General features: G+C 42.7%; 1 protein-coding gene across 2 annotated transcripts in view; it reads left to right on the top strand.

The window, feature by feature from the left end:
- SLC26A5 (solute carrier family 26 member 5) overlaps nt 1-14,105 on the top strand; it is a 34,087-nt gene that overhangs the window by 16,459 nt on the left and 3,523 nt on the right. For both annotated transcript variants that reach the window (XM_083399654.1, XM_083399653.1), the window contains exons 7-16: nt 824-976; nt 1,145-1,227; nt 1,318-1,465; nt 2,373-2,486; nt 3,999-4,076; nt 6,287-6,382; nt 7,375-7,481; nt 8,718-8,787; nt 10,799-10,891; nt 11,786-11,896. In XM_083399654.1, coding sequence (XP_083255780.1) covers nt 824-976; nt 1,145-1,227; nt 1,318-1,465; nt 2,373-2,486; nt 3,999-4,076; nt 6,287-6,382; nt 7,375-7,481; nt 8,718-8,787; nt 10,799-10,891; nt 11,786-11,896 — 1,053 coding nt within the window. The remainder of the gene's footprint in view (nt 1-823; nt 977-1,144; nt 1,228-1,317; nt 1,466-2,372; nt 2,487-3,998; nt 4,077-6,286; nt 6,383-7,374; nt 7,482-8,717; nt 8,788-10,798; nt 10,892-11,785; nt 11,897-14,105) is intronic.

Raw genomic sequence — 14,105 nt, 5'->3', positions numbered from 1 at the left:
GGGTAATTTGTTTTGATGTTTGCATTTGTCACTTAGTTATGACTTATGGTTAGGACAGTTTTTTAGATTTGAAATACTGAAGAGAAACAAGCAAAACCTTTGCCCAGGAATTTTGAGATTGAGCGTATTTAATACATCATTCTCTGCATGCGTTTCTCCTGCAGCCCCCTTGCCAACTTCTAGGAAAGATCACTTCTGCTTAATCAACACTGAATTTCATTGCTATGGTAACCCTGAAGGCCTGTTGGCAGCTCCCTGACTGTAGATCAGTTTATGTACTTTTAAACAGATTTGATTTGCTGGAAAAGGTTTGAAATCATTATTTCCAGTGCTGGTGTGTGTTTGCAGTCAGCACAGATGCAAGTTCTTAAGTTGGTGTAGTAATGTTTTGTCTTAAATATTGCTATCCATTTGGAATTTAAGAGATAAAAGGATCATGTGCACTTCTGTGTGGGGAATTTAAAAGTCATTATCAAAGAAAGCTGAGTTCTCTGAGCTGAATAAATTCTGTGATTTGAATACCTGTAAATTATACAGATTGAGAAAAACTGATGTATTTTATCTTTCCACATAGCCTCCACTACCACCACCACTGAAAATCCCACTTAGCCCTCTTTAGCCTCAAAGATTTCATGACGCTTGTCTACTTTCTTTCAAGCCTATTTTAACACCCAGAAGGGATAGAAACATGAAAAGAGATATTTGAGGTTCTCAGGGTGCTATATTCTGCATCAAACATCACATTTCCACATAAACTTCCACATCTGCTTCTCCTTTGACTATATCACTTATGAATAACATTCCACATTTTGTTGTCTTGCAGAGTTTAATTGCTGTGTTTGAAAACATCACAAAAACCAACATAGCAGCTTTGGTTGTTGGACTAATTTGCATGGTTTTGTTGCTGAGTGGTAAAGAAATCAACGACCGCTTAAAGAAGAAACTTCCAGTTCCTATCCCTATGGAGATCATTGTAGTAAGTGAGGGATAAGAAGGGATGTCTTAAGTATGTCCTCTTAAGCATGGTTTGGAATGTCATTCACTGTGCAGACAAAACTTCAGACTGAACTCCCTCTTGGATTAGCTTCCAAGTTTTCTTATTGTAACCAAGTTGCCGCTTGTTTCATGTGTGTTCCTTTTAAAGGTGGTAATTGGTACTGGAGCGTCAGCTGGGATGAATCTGTCAAAGACTTATGGAGTGGATGTTGTTGGCCATATCCCCAAAGGGTAAGGATGAGGAATTAAACATATCTTTTTAGCCCTCTGTAGTTTAATACAGTCAGTCGATAATAGTTTTTCCTTTTTAATTCCTTGCAGATTACGTCCTCCACAGGTACCAGATATCAGCCTCATCCCAGCGGTATTTGTGGATGCAATAGCCATAGCACTTGTTGGATTTTCCATGACAATCTCCATGGCCAAAATCTTTGCTCTCAAGCATGGCTATAAAGTTGATGGAAATCAGGTAATTTGAATGTAATATATGTCTCTCACTATCTGGTCAAAAGCCTGTTGAAATTGGTGAGAATTTTTTCCAAAAGCTAGTTGCTGAAGACACACTTATCTGAAAAATAGCTTCCCTACATTTCCAGGGCCCAGAGAAGATGTAACATTCTTGACCTCCTAACCACGGTTAGGTTGGAAACATTAAATATGCACTGGCCTCGTATCCTAATTGAAGAAGTCCTATGAGTTGGCAAGAGAAGATTCTTCCATTAGAAAGATTTGCTTTCAGTACACATGCTGCCTATCCAGTCAATCTAATACAGTCAAACCTCAGTTGTCAAACATAATCCATTCCGGAAAAACGTTTGACTTCCAAAACGTTTGACAACCAAAAAGTGAATGCAGAAGCCTCAGTACAATAGGGGAACTCAAAACGGAAGCCATGTAGCGCGTTCGGCTTCTGAAAATGGTTCGAAAACCGGAACTTTTACTTCCGGGTTTTTGGCATTTGGGAGCCGAAACGTACGATAATGGAGGCGTTCGGCAGCCGAGGTTTAACTGTAGCAACAAAGAACCCTTCCTTGCAAGTTTGGTGCAGGCCACTTCAACTTTACAAAGGTTTTGAAGTCTTCGTTTTGTGCTTATGGACTTTAAGAACGTTGTTTCCATTTTTTAAAATTCAGTGCTTAAATTATCTTTATGCAGTTCCCCCCTCCCCAATTAGTTGCAAAGCAGTTTCTTATTTAGGAGATAATAGTCACATGTAGAAGTTTGGTATGTATCTGTGGCAATGTTCAGCATGACTTCTGCTTGGGGGGGGGGGAGAGAGAGAACAGAATGCAAGACTAGATGGGCCATTGGCCTGATCCAGCATCCCATCTTATGTTCTTACTACTTTCGTTCTCCTGCTTTTTCTGTGTTGACAGGAACTCATTGCTTTAGGCATATGCAATTCTGCAGGATCGTTTTTCCAGACCTTTGCTATAACTTGCTCAATGTCCCGGAGTCTTGTGCAGGAGGGCACTGGTGGAAAGACTCAGGTATGTGCATTTAGGTTTCACTTGTCCTTCCTGCAGGGCAGCGTTCAAAAGTCCCATTGTTCTTGGCTTGTTTAGCGACAGGGAATTTCATGAATGCAAGCAGTTTCTGAGCTCTGGATGCAATACTGCGCCTAAGATTTCAGATTAAAATTTTCAATTTCTGGAAGGAAAGGAGGACCTTTTTCTGCCTCCCCATTTCCAGCCACTCTCTGAAGACTGGAGAAGGGACCCTCGTAAGACTCTTAGGGGGACAGGCAGGGGAGGTATGGCTTGGTTTTTTGCAGTCTTCAGATGAGGACCAGACCATGTAAAAAATGAACATAAGATTTTAACTTCAGTTCATTTTTGGCTTTGTATTCTTGTTATAAAAAAGCATGCCCAGATGCTAGGTTGTGGCGCCTGTAACCTAGGTTTAAGGTGCCATTTAGCTCCTAGCTTTCATATCTCAGTTTCAAACGCTGCTGCAGGGACGTGATTATTATTATTATTATGGTGATGTTTAGTACAGTATGCTGCCATTCATCCACAGATCTCATGGTGGTTCACAACATTACAATATAAAAACCACAAAATACATAATAAAATCAAACCAATAATCTCCCCTCCCGCAACACAGTAAAAGGGTTGTCAATCAGCCAAAGGCCTGTTTGAAGAGGAACGTTTTTGCCTGCCAACTAAAGGTGTTTAATGAAGGCGCCAGCTCCACATCCCTGGGCAGACCATTCCGCAAACAGGGAACCACTGCAGCAATACCTGTTCTCGTGTTGCCACCCTCCGGACTTCACGTGGAGAAGGCGCACAAAGAAGGGCCACACAGGATTATCTCGGGGTCCAGGTCAGCTCATATGGAGAGAGGTGGTCCTTGAGTTGTTATGGTCCTGAGCAGTTTAAGCCTTTATAGGTCAAAACCAGCACTTTGAATTGGTCCTGGAAACTAATTGGTAGCCAGTGCAGTCGGGCCAGGATTGGTGTAATATGCTGAAATTGTCTTGCTCTAGTGAGCAACCTAGCTGCCAAATTCTGCACTAGCTGCAGTTTCTGAACCATCCTCAGAGGTAACACATTGCAGTAATCTCGGTTACCAGAGCATAGACAGCAGTAGTTAGACTGTCCCTGTCCAGATAAGAGATCAGGGTCATATACCTTGGACTTTCCCATTTTATCCTCACTTTTGGGGGCCAGCTTAGGCTAAATAAGTGGAATTACCCCAAGGCCATCTAGTGAGCAGGGATCTGTATCTATAACTTCCTGCCTCCCCCAATTCTGTTCAAGTCCACATACTCTGTATTTGCTACTCTGTATGACATGTGATGTATGTAAATTTAGTTGATGCCTCTTCTTGTGAGTGTTATTGCTTAGGGCATCAGTGTGCTTGCTTAAGCATACTCAGTCAGACATACAAGTATATAGAAAAAGAAATGGGAAGAATATTTGGGCTTGGCAATGCCTTTAAAAACCTTTTAAACTATATATGGGATTCTTCAAAAGTGTTTCTGTGTCCTTCCCCCCCAGGTTGCTGGTACTCTGTCCTCAATCATGGTTTTCCTGGTCATTGTTGCCATTGGTTATCTGTTTGAACCACTGCCACAGGTAAGATTCTCTTATATATATGTTTTCATTCCAGTCTAAATTGGTACATAAGCAGCAGTAAAACCGCTTTTGTTAAAGCATTGCACAATCTGTAATGTTTAGAGCTGTAAGGAAATAGAATGTTCTGTGCTGCGACAATAAGCTCAAAAATTGGTTCAGTTGCAGGGTAATTTAATGGCATTGGTGATTACTGTGCATCAGCTTTATCTAACGTCCTTCCTGAATATCTGCAATTGGAGGGAAGGCTTTCTAGTCTGAATACCTGTGTGAGTCTCATTTGGCTCTGGTTAACTAACAGCAGCTCCTTTTATTTGTCCTGTCTTTGGTCTCCACACCTGTAAGCACGCAAGAAATTAAATATGCTTTAGCAGTGAAGACTTGAGCTTTGTAATCCTAACCCAGCACTTTATACGTGTTACTTTGTCGCCTTTTATACTTTCAACCATTGATTCAGGAATAGTGGGACAGAACTGTTAGCCAATGATTAGCAGGAACCTCATTGTTTGGGTCCTCAGGTTATGCAAGTTGCAAGTGAGAAGTCGTTGTTCAATCCACTGGATGCATACCGATGTGCTGACACATTTATCTTGAATTTATCTAGTTCTAGGCTGTTGAGATATTATTTTAGCCAAACAAAAGTATCAGTTTCCTAAAGATCACCACTTCTCTTTCCTAAGATGAAGATAAGAAACCTGTAGGTCCCAAATAAAGCTTCAGAGATTTTATTGCTGGTAGGCCAGGCCGTTGCCCTGTTCACTTAACTGGAAATAAATAAGGCAGGGAGTGACATGATTGGGAAGTGACAGTTTCGCAGTAACTAAGTAAGAGTCCATTTGCTTGGTTAGCTGGAGTGGAAGAAGAGCACTTTGCACAAGCCATAAAAGGTTTGTCAGAGGACTTGAAGATTAGCATTTTATTAAAAAACGAATATAAGGATTACTTTGTATGCTTTCCTGGGATCTGCGCTAACCATAAAAGGCTAAAGGAGAAATCCCAGTTAGAAACTGGTGCAGGCCAAAGGGTTTTGAATACAGAAAATAATCTTAGTAATCTATTATTCTAGTAAAACACTGGAATCTCCATTTCAGACCCTAAAATATAATGAGGCAACAGATTGTTACTTCTCTTTTCAGAACAACAACTTGGGTGTTGTTGGGTGTTCTCCCCCAAGGAAAGGGGGGGAGAAAAAAAGCTCAGCAACTTTGACTTGTATATTACAGGGCTTATAAAGCATGCAAATGATGTAGTGTGAGGGTGGGGGAACAATGGTTCCCATCATCCTCTATCTAATAACCCTTCTGGCTGGAGTGGTTGCATTACAACCGCATCTGGAGGGCTCCCATCCTTGCTGTAGTGGGCATGTCCATTTTAAGTTCCCCCAATATCTTTGGGAGAGAATGCTCCTCCTCTCTGCTGTGAAATCAGTTGTTTGACGTGTTTAACTTCTACTGAATGAAGTTAACTAATGTCATGGATGCTTTAGCTGAGATTCCTGCATTGCAGGGGTTGGACTAGATGACTCTTGTAGTCCCTTCTGAGTCTACAGTGGTGCCCCGCAAGATGAATGCCTCGCAAGACGAAAAACTCGCTAGACGAAAGAGTTTTCTGTTTTTTGAGTCGTTCCGCAAGACGAATTTCCCTATGAGCTTGCTTCACAAGACGAAACGTCTTGCGAGTTATTGCGAGTTTGTTTCCTTTTTCTTAAAGCCGCTAAGCCGTTAATAGCCGCTAAGCCGTTAATAGCCGCTAAGCTGCTAATAGCCGTGCTTCGCAAGATGAAAAAACCGCAAGACGAAGAGACTCGCAGAACGGATTAATTTCGTCTTGCGAGGCACCACTGTACAATTCTATGGTTCTACAAATTGTACCCTTACAAGGGAAACACATTGATTTTGATATGGGCCATCAAGGAAGGCTGCAGCCATAGGCACTTTAAACAAAACCCTGCTGATGTTTATCATCAAGGAATCTCATTTGGTTTCTGATGAAATATATGTGCAGATAAGCAAAAGATCAAAAATGACATGTGACTGCATGGCTGTTTACACTTGCTAAACAAACATTTTAAAAAACTATTCTTGTGTATGTAAATAGATCTCCTGCATAGAACCTGCTAGTTATTTACACTTTGGAATGCTTTTTTTTAAAGCTGCAACACAGTTTAAAAATAAAAATAAGAAAACCAAACCCTTCTCAAAATATGTTCCTAGGCTGTGCTTGCAGCAATTGTAATGGTCAATCTTAAAGGCATGTTCAAACAGTTTCAAGATATCACTCGCTTCTGGAGGACCAGCAAGATTGAACTGGTGAGTGACCTTGATTCTGATCAAAGTGCATGTAGAATGTTTCTGATATGGTAATCCAGTGGTCCACCTCCAATGTTGTGTCTCACAGAAATAGTTGCACTGTGAGAGTCAAATGATGCAAGAAGAACAAAGCTCTAGGCCCCAAAACTAGGAACATAAAGAGATAGTGCAGGAGAGGGTATTGAAATGTGCTTAAGATCAATTAGGCAATTCAAGGTCTCATCTGCCAGTGAAACACTTCCCTGCTTAGAAATGTAAAGCCAGTACAGTGGGTACATTGGGTTATATCCACCTAACTTGTATTTAGAGTAGACCGAACAAAATTAATGAACCCAAGTTTATTTCAGTGGGTCTACCCTGAGTTTGACTAGCAGTGTCCTTTCCTCACAGAGGTAGGAAAGGCATGGCCCTTGCCTGTGCAGGAGCAAAACTCAAGGCTTGAATCCTGGCAAACCCCGGGTTCTCTTGCCCCAATCTGCATTGCTAAGCTATCACTAAGAACTGCTTAGAGCCGTATTTCTGTTTATTCTGTGTGTGTGTGTGTAGATAACCACTTTTATTTCACAATATTTATATAAGTAGGGAAATCCTTTTCTGGGAATTAAAGATTTTTCTCAGTACACCACCTGCTTATTTTATAAGAACAGATAGGGTGTGCAATCCATTTCATCAGTGAGGCTTCAAAATAAGGCCTTATTTACCCACACATTTTTTAAAATCCATGTTAATGTGTGCACTTGGTTTGCCTTACTATATTAGGCTTATCACTTGAGTGTACTAGTAACAGTTCAGACCTGTTTCCTTCCCACAATTTCCTCTCCCCACCCCATTCCCGCCCGCAAGTAAAATGTGAGTGTGTGAAACATGGTTAGCCTTTTCTTGAAAGTGGTCTTGAGTGGTCTTGAGTGTTTGTAATTGACTCAACAGGCTTTTATTTGAACCTGCTGGAAAGTAGAAACCATTACTAATTAGGTGTGTGTTTGTTTGTTTAGGCTATCTGGATTGTAGCATTTCTGTCCTCAGTTTTTCTGGGGCTCGACTACGGTTTGCTCACTTCCATAACTTTTGCAATGATTACCATCGTGTACAGAACACAAAGGTGAGGCTCACTTTTAAACATTTATTCTCTCAAATCGAAGCTATTGGTGGTGGGAGTAAAGAGGGACAATCTCCTTCTCCATGCTCAACCAATACAGTCTAGTTTGCTGAGCTAGCTCGTCCTCATTCATCAAAATGGTTGAGTAGGGTACCACTTCTGCTTGCCGGCAGTGTGTTAAGAGACCTTCTTGCACCTCTTCCAACCCAATCAATCCCTCCCAGTGCAGCTGGAAGAATATCTCCAGAAAGAGTTCCTTGGAAAAGCAAACTTTTGCACAGTAGTGTAAACGGCATCTGAATCTAAAATAATATTGTAAAACCTAAACTAAATGAAAGTAGTGAAGAGTCATAGCTCAGTGGTAGGACATCTGCTTCGCATGCAGAAGGCCTTAGATAGAGCTGGGAATGTCCCTAGTCTAAAACCCTGGAGAGCCACTGCCCCTCAGTGTAGTCAGTCGTGAGCTAGATGGACCAATTGTCTTACTCAGTATGATGCAGTTTCCTATGCTGCTAAAGGTAACTCAGCATCAGCATCATCTGTTCTATCAAATTTCTCTAGATTGCTTTAAAAAACACAGGCCCGGCACTCAGTTTTCAACCCGTTTTATGCCTGGTCACGTATATTATCAAGAACTGGAATTTCTGCTGATGCCTCTCTGTTCTGGCCTTTGATCAAGGCATTGCGTCAGAAGAAACCTGTTGGGTTACTTTTGACTTCAGATCTGATCTTAAGTCCTAAAAAGGAGGAGAGCATTTACAGCTCAAGCAGCCAATAAATGGCAAGTTGCAACTTCTCTTTAGTGAGTCACACCCAAGAAACTACAAGCAGTACACTGTATAACAATATTCAGGATCTATGGAAGATGTGGGGTGTGGAGGCAGCAAAACTGTCTAAGCAGACCGTATTTGCCACTGACGTAATTTCCCAAATCTGATCCTCAAGCAGAAAGCAGGTTTGAAGTGTAGAAAGTGTCTCTATGGTTCCATGCACGTTGAAATAGGGTCCAAAATATGCTGAAGTCGAAGTGTCGTTCTCCCTTCACACCCCTCTTCAATTTTATTTCATAATATTTAATATACTGCTTGATTGTAAAACAAAAAACCTCAAAATAGTTTTCCACTCACTGTTTCTGGATAGTGGGCACCAGGCCTTTACCAAAGAGGTAAAGACATTAGTGGGAGCCTCTAACAGAGATTGCTTTTATAGCCTCTTAATACAGAGACTCTTTCTCTGCAGCCCACAATACAGAATCCTCGGCCAGATTCCCGGTACAGACATTTACTGTGATATAGAAGAGTATGAAGAGGTAAGAGGGTGCTAAATCTCTTTATACCCCTTAAGAAGGAAGGAAAGTGCTCTCTTTGATTTAAGATGGAGGGGAGCAGTAACAAAGCCTTAGTTGGGAGTTGAATCTGAATCCCGTAGGACCCCATACTGAACATTAAGATCCATTCCTACCAGTGCAAGCCCGCCACATGGGGAGATGAGAGCAGGAATGCCAAATGGTTCTTTGGGAACTAGCAGCTGGGACATTTCTGGAGGGAGAAATAACCAGAGCCATCTCAGAGATGAGACGGGAATGCAGGGCGTGTGTTCAGGAGTCATGCCTGTCTGTTGGTGGGGAATCTTACCAGACTCCCCACCCCCGCTTGACTTAAGATCTCAGCCAGCTCCCCTGCTCTGATTTCTAGCAAGCTTCAGGCCTGTTCTACTCATGTAGCAGAAACAGGAGACTGAATCCTGAGGTGTTAGGAAGGACTAGCAATTTGAATGGCTTTAATAGTGGTTTAGAAAAATTCATGGAGGATAAGGCTGTGTTCTTCCTCCACTGTCAGAAGCACTATTATCCCCTTGAATGTCAGCTGCTGGGAAGCACAGTTTGAGGAATCACTGCTGCATTCGGGTCCTGCTTCAAGTCTTCCTTCCCATAGGCATCTAGTTTTGGCCACTGGGAAAACGGGATTTTGGTTTGGTCTGGCAGGACTCTTATTTTTCTTACAACTGCATCACTTCAGACTGTAGGTCAGTGAGAAAACAGATTTTTGAATGCTCTCCAGCATTCTACTGACCCAGCAGAAAGGCAGCTGGGCTAGAGCCTTTCTTTCTGAAGCATTAGTTTTTAATTGTTAGGAGGTGGTTGTTATTTTTACGTGGGGGAGCTTTCAAAACTTGGAATATTCTACCTGCAGTTTGGAGTGGTTTAGTCTAGTTCTGGCACATCCTAGCTTTTGGGACCCAGTCCAAATTCAAGGGCAGAAAGCAACAGTCTTGGAAGCAGAAGTCAAGGTCAGAGCAGAGGCGAGGTATTTCAGTCAGTTTCTTCTTTCAGATATCGTAAGATTTTTGTGCTCTTAATAGATGCGAGTGGGTGTTTAGACTGACATCTTCCCGTATGAGGCTGAAGTAATATAGTCCCTAAATCCTGCTGCCTCACAAATTCATGTATAAGTCTACCCAAAGGCACTACTAAAGGGATCTTCAAGTCTGTCCTCCTTCATTGCGACAGGAACTGTCCCAGGTGAGATTCCTAGGCCATTTCCTGTCAAGTAGGTCACTTATTAAAAGGGACGCGGGTGGCGCTGTGGGTAAAACCTCAGCGCCTAGGACTTGCCGCTCGAAATGTCGGCGGTTCGAATCCCCACGGTGGGGTGCACTCCCATTGCTCGGTCCCAGCGCCTGCCAACCTAGCAGTTCGAAAGCACTCCCGGGTGCAAGTAGATAAATAGGGACCGCTTACTAGCGGGAAGGTAAACGGCGTTTCCGTGTGCGGCTCTGGCTCACCAGAGTAGCTTCGTCACACTGGCCACGTGACCCGGATGTGTCTCCGGACAGCGCTGGCCCCCGGCCTCTAGAGTGAGATGAGCGCACAACCCTAGAGTCTGTCAAGACTGGCCCGTATGGGCAGGGGTACCTTTACCTTTACCTTTAGGTCACTTATTCCAAAATGGTAGTTTGATGATGTGATGCCCATTGGGGTGCCAGAAAGAAGAGTTTGCTGCAGAACCAGAGAATAAATGGCTCATTGAGGCAACATGTAGACTGATGGATCCTCATTGCAGGAAGCAAGGAAATAGGGAGCCAGAGGAACAAAATGTGCTAGTGGGGTGGGATAGATCACCACAAAAATCTCCTTTGAGTTTAATCTTGTGCTTTCCCACCTCCCCCTACTCCCATGTGTACTATATGGCCCCCGGGCAGCATGTTCCAGCATGATGGACAATAGGTACTTAAGCTCTAATGATTGTATATTTGCTAGCAATATAAACAAGTTGAGGAAGACGTGCTTTCTTTATTAAAAGAATCTCTTCTTTATTTAGGTGAAAGAATGCCCTGGAATCAAAATATTCCAGGCAAATGCATCGCTCTATTTTGCTAACAGTGATTTATATATCAATGCACTGAAGAAAAAGGTGAGGAACCGCAATTCATTTCTACTCTCTGTCCTATTGAAAAATGCTAAGCACTGCCATTTCACACTGCAGGGATTTACATATTTGACTACTCCCCTGTCTAAAAAGGAAAAATAAATCTGTATAGACAACGCTTGGATTCTAGACCAATGTTCTTCTCAATATGCTAGCTTTGTACAGGCAGGGTGGTGTTTCTTTCTTAGACATGGGAACACTGATTCTTTTCAACCATTCTGGTTTTTCACCTGTAGTCTGAGAAGGTACAACCCAGCAACAGAGTTATGTGAGTGTTTCATCTCTAAGCCACCCATGTCACATCTGGGTGTGTTAGAAAAGCCTTCTGTCTCAGCCAGCCTGAGCTAAGAATAGTTGGATTAGTTCTTGAAGCATTTGAACATAGCTCCATTCTCAAGCATGAATTTGTGTCTTGTTTTGATTCTTACCCCACACATACACAGAATCTCATCTGACACACTTAAAAGTTACCTTGCCCGTTACTGGTATTAAACATAGAGGTCCTATATGTTGATATACTGGTGTATCTCTTCTCTTACACCTCAGATCAGGTGGGGTAGTGATATTGGAAGCTCCAGGAATGTTACTGTAATAGGTGGTGCTTGTTAAAACCAAATAAAAGCTCTGTTCTCTAGTATTCCCAGCCCCCCTTTTCTCTGTCCTCATCAGCAGTTCCATTAAAAAGAGTCTTTCCAGTGTAAATTCTCCAATTTGGCAGGTGAATTAATTTTACTTCTTTAATAGCTGCTGAAAGGTGACCTTTTAAAAGGCAAACAAAGAGTCCTGGTAATGTTGTTATGGCAGAAACCCATGGCTTGGTTACCACTTTACAAAGATGAATCTTCTCTGGGGGGTTTTTTTGCCTTGTTTCTGCTATAGACAGGTGTTGATCCCTGTGCAGTCTTGGCAGCAAGGAAGAAAGCCCAGAAAAGGCACAGAAAGGAACTGAAGCAGCTTCATGAACAAAAGAAAACAGCAGTCCTGAAAGTGGTAAGCCTTGCAATTGTTTCCAGGCTCTGGCTCCTCCTTAGCAGTGATTTAATAAATTGAGAAACAGCCTTGGGAATGCATTCTTCCTCCTCCAATTTTCTCTTCTTGCAAAGCATTAATTTCCCCCTCCAGCAGCTAACTGAAATGTCTGCTGTCTTTGCCTAATGTTAGTTGGGTTTCCAGTTTGCCCAGATCTAAAATAATGGTTTGGACCTGGTTCGCAATAACCAAGGTTGAGATCAATGTTGTCGTTTTACTTAAATGAATTTCCTTCCTTCCCACTGATTAAGAGAAGGGTCAGATGAAGGAGTATCATGTTATTGAGGCTGGTGCTATTTTTGAGCTATGCATAGGCTATGTTTTGATAGTTGGCTACCCTTGTCCAGTACTATGCATGGTTTTTACAAGGGTGTCAGTGCTATAGGAACATAAAGGTGTGTGTTTAGTGCAGCTGAGACCATTTGATTGACAATTTTGCATTTCCTTTATGAGGGAGAGAGAGGGAGGGAATACTCAGGAATCGAATGGGTCTGTTTCAAGTCCATTAGACGTACAGAATGTGAGCAGCAGTTTGCCTTAATAGAATTCCTGTTAAATTGGGATTTGGGGAGAGTGCTGGTGACATGTGATATGAATAGGGAACAAGATGTGGATCAAAACTAGCTGTTGCTTTTGTCGCCTGACCACACTTCCCCCTTGTGGTGCAGAATGAAACTGCTGCATCAAGAGAGAGAGTAGCCATCATTGTTCCTCCCGCTGATCTCACAAAAGAAGCTTTTACTGTTCCAGAGAGGCATCCAAAAACAAAGACTGACCGGAGAATTATGTTTTAGATTCAGACTTGTTTAAGAATGAGGATGTCCTAAGGGCAGATTCACACACCTGTTTTTGAAAGGAAAAGAGATATCATGATCCTGTAAAACTCACCCTGCCATGAGCAGAGGTACCAACTTCTGAGGGACAGGGCCATGTTGTGTTGTATGCGATGATAGGGCATCGGGAGGCGGCAGGGGTGGAGCCGAACATGGCAGCGCTGCGACTTCAGTGGCTGTGGCTCCTCCTCCTGCCGCCACGACCAGCTGGGAGCTTCTTCACTGCTCCTTCTCCTCCATGGCAGGAGGAGGAGGAGCTGGCCACTGAAGCCATGTCACACTTGGCCTCCTCTATCCCCTTTTGTACATGCCCCCCCCAAATATTGGGGCCCCCCAAAAGGGATTGGCCCCTGAGAGATGGTGTTCCTGTCCATGTAAAACCTCTGGTTTTCATATCCCAACATTGCACTTAGTTTCTAGTGTGTTTCAGGCTGATGTCACTAGAATTTTTTTTTTTTACACGGTGGGCCCTTTCACAGGATTTTGTGCATATCAAGGGTGTGATTCTTTTCAACACATATTCTTGAGAGAAAGGGCCAGAGCCTCTCCCCCCACCACGATTCCACATGCAGAAGCTGACTTGACAGGGATGAAGTAGAATTTATTTCAACACTAGCAATGGGACAGCATCCTCCACACCTGAAGGAAACAGGCTGGTCGAGGAAGCAGCACACACAGCTTTGTCCTCCAATGGAGGCAGCAGCTAGTAGAATTAGGAAACTCCCTAGTTTCACTCTAGCTATTGGTAGGCCCGGCTTTTGATCTTTCACATCAAAATTATCAGGGAATTAGCCCCCAAAAGGCAACAAAAGAAGTTGAGTTGGCTGCAGTCCTATAGTCATGTACTTGGGAGTAAGCCTTGTAAATAGGACTTCTGCATAGACATGCAACAAGCTCGGCTCCTCAGTTACCGCTCACGCCAATGTGCCCGCTCTCACTTAAATATATTGCCCCCACCTCACTGAACAACCTTTCACCCGAAGGCTTAAAAACAAAACCTAACTATCCCAGAGTATCCTGTGGGGGGGGGTCTATGTGAGCAGGATAACTAATAAGTTGGAGTCTCAAGCGGGTGTTCTTTAAATAAACAATAAAGGTTTATTTTTAAAACCAGGTAGTATAATACAAGTGGAGAAACTTAGGTTGCTTCAGTGATAATATGCTAGTTCACTTTAAGTCGTTTTCAGAGGTTTCAGCTTTATAGCTTGGTTCCTTTCCAAAGCAGTACTTTCCTTCAGTTACCCACCCCTTTAACAACTCCAGCTCCTGAGGTACTTTCAGTAATAGTTTTAAGGGCTCACCACACACACCCTTCCTTCACTGGGTTTTGGAGTCTC

This window comes from Podarcis tiliguerta (genome assembly GCF_965153285.1).
Source record: "Podarcis tiliguerta genome assembly, chromosome: 10".
Classification (NCBI taxonomy): Eukaryota; Metazoa; Chordata; class Lepidosauria; order Squamata; family Lacertidae; genus Podarcis; species Podarcis tiliguerta.
Note: the sequence above shows the minus strand (reverse complement) of the source record. Positions and strands in the feature narration are given on the sequence as shown.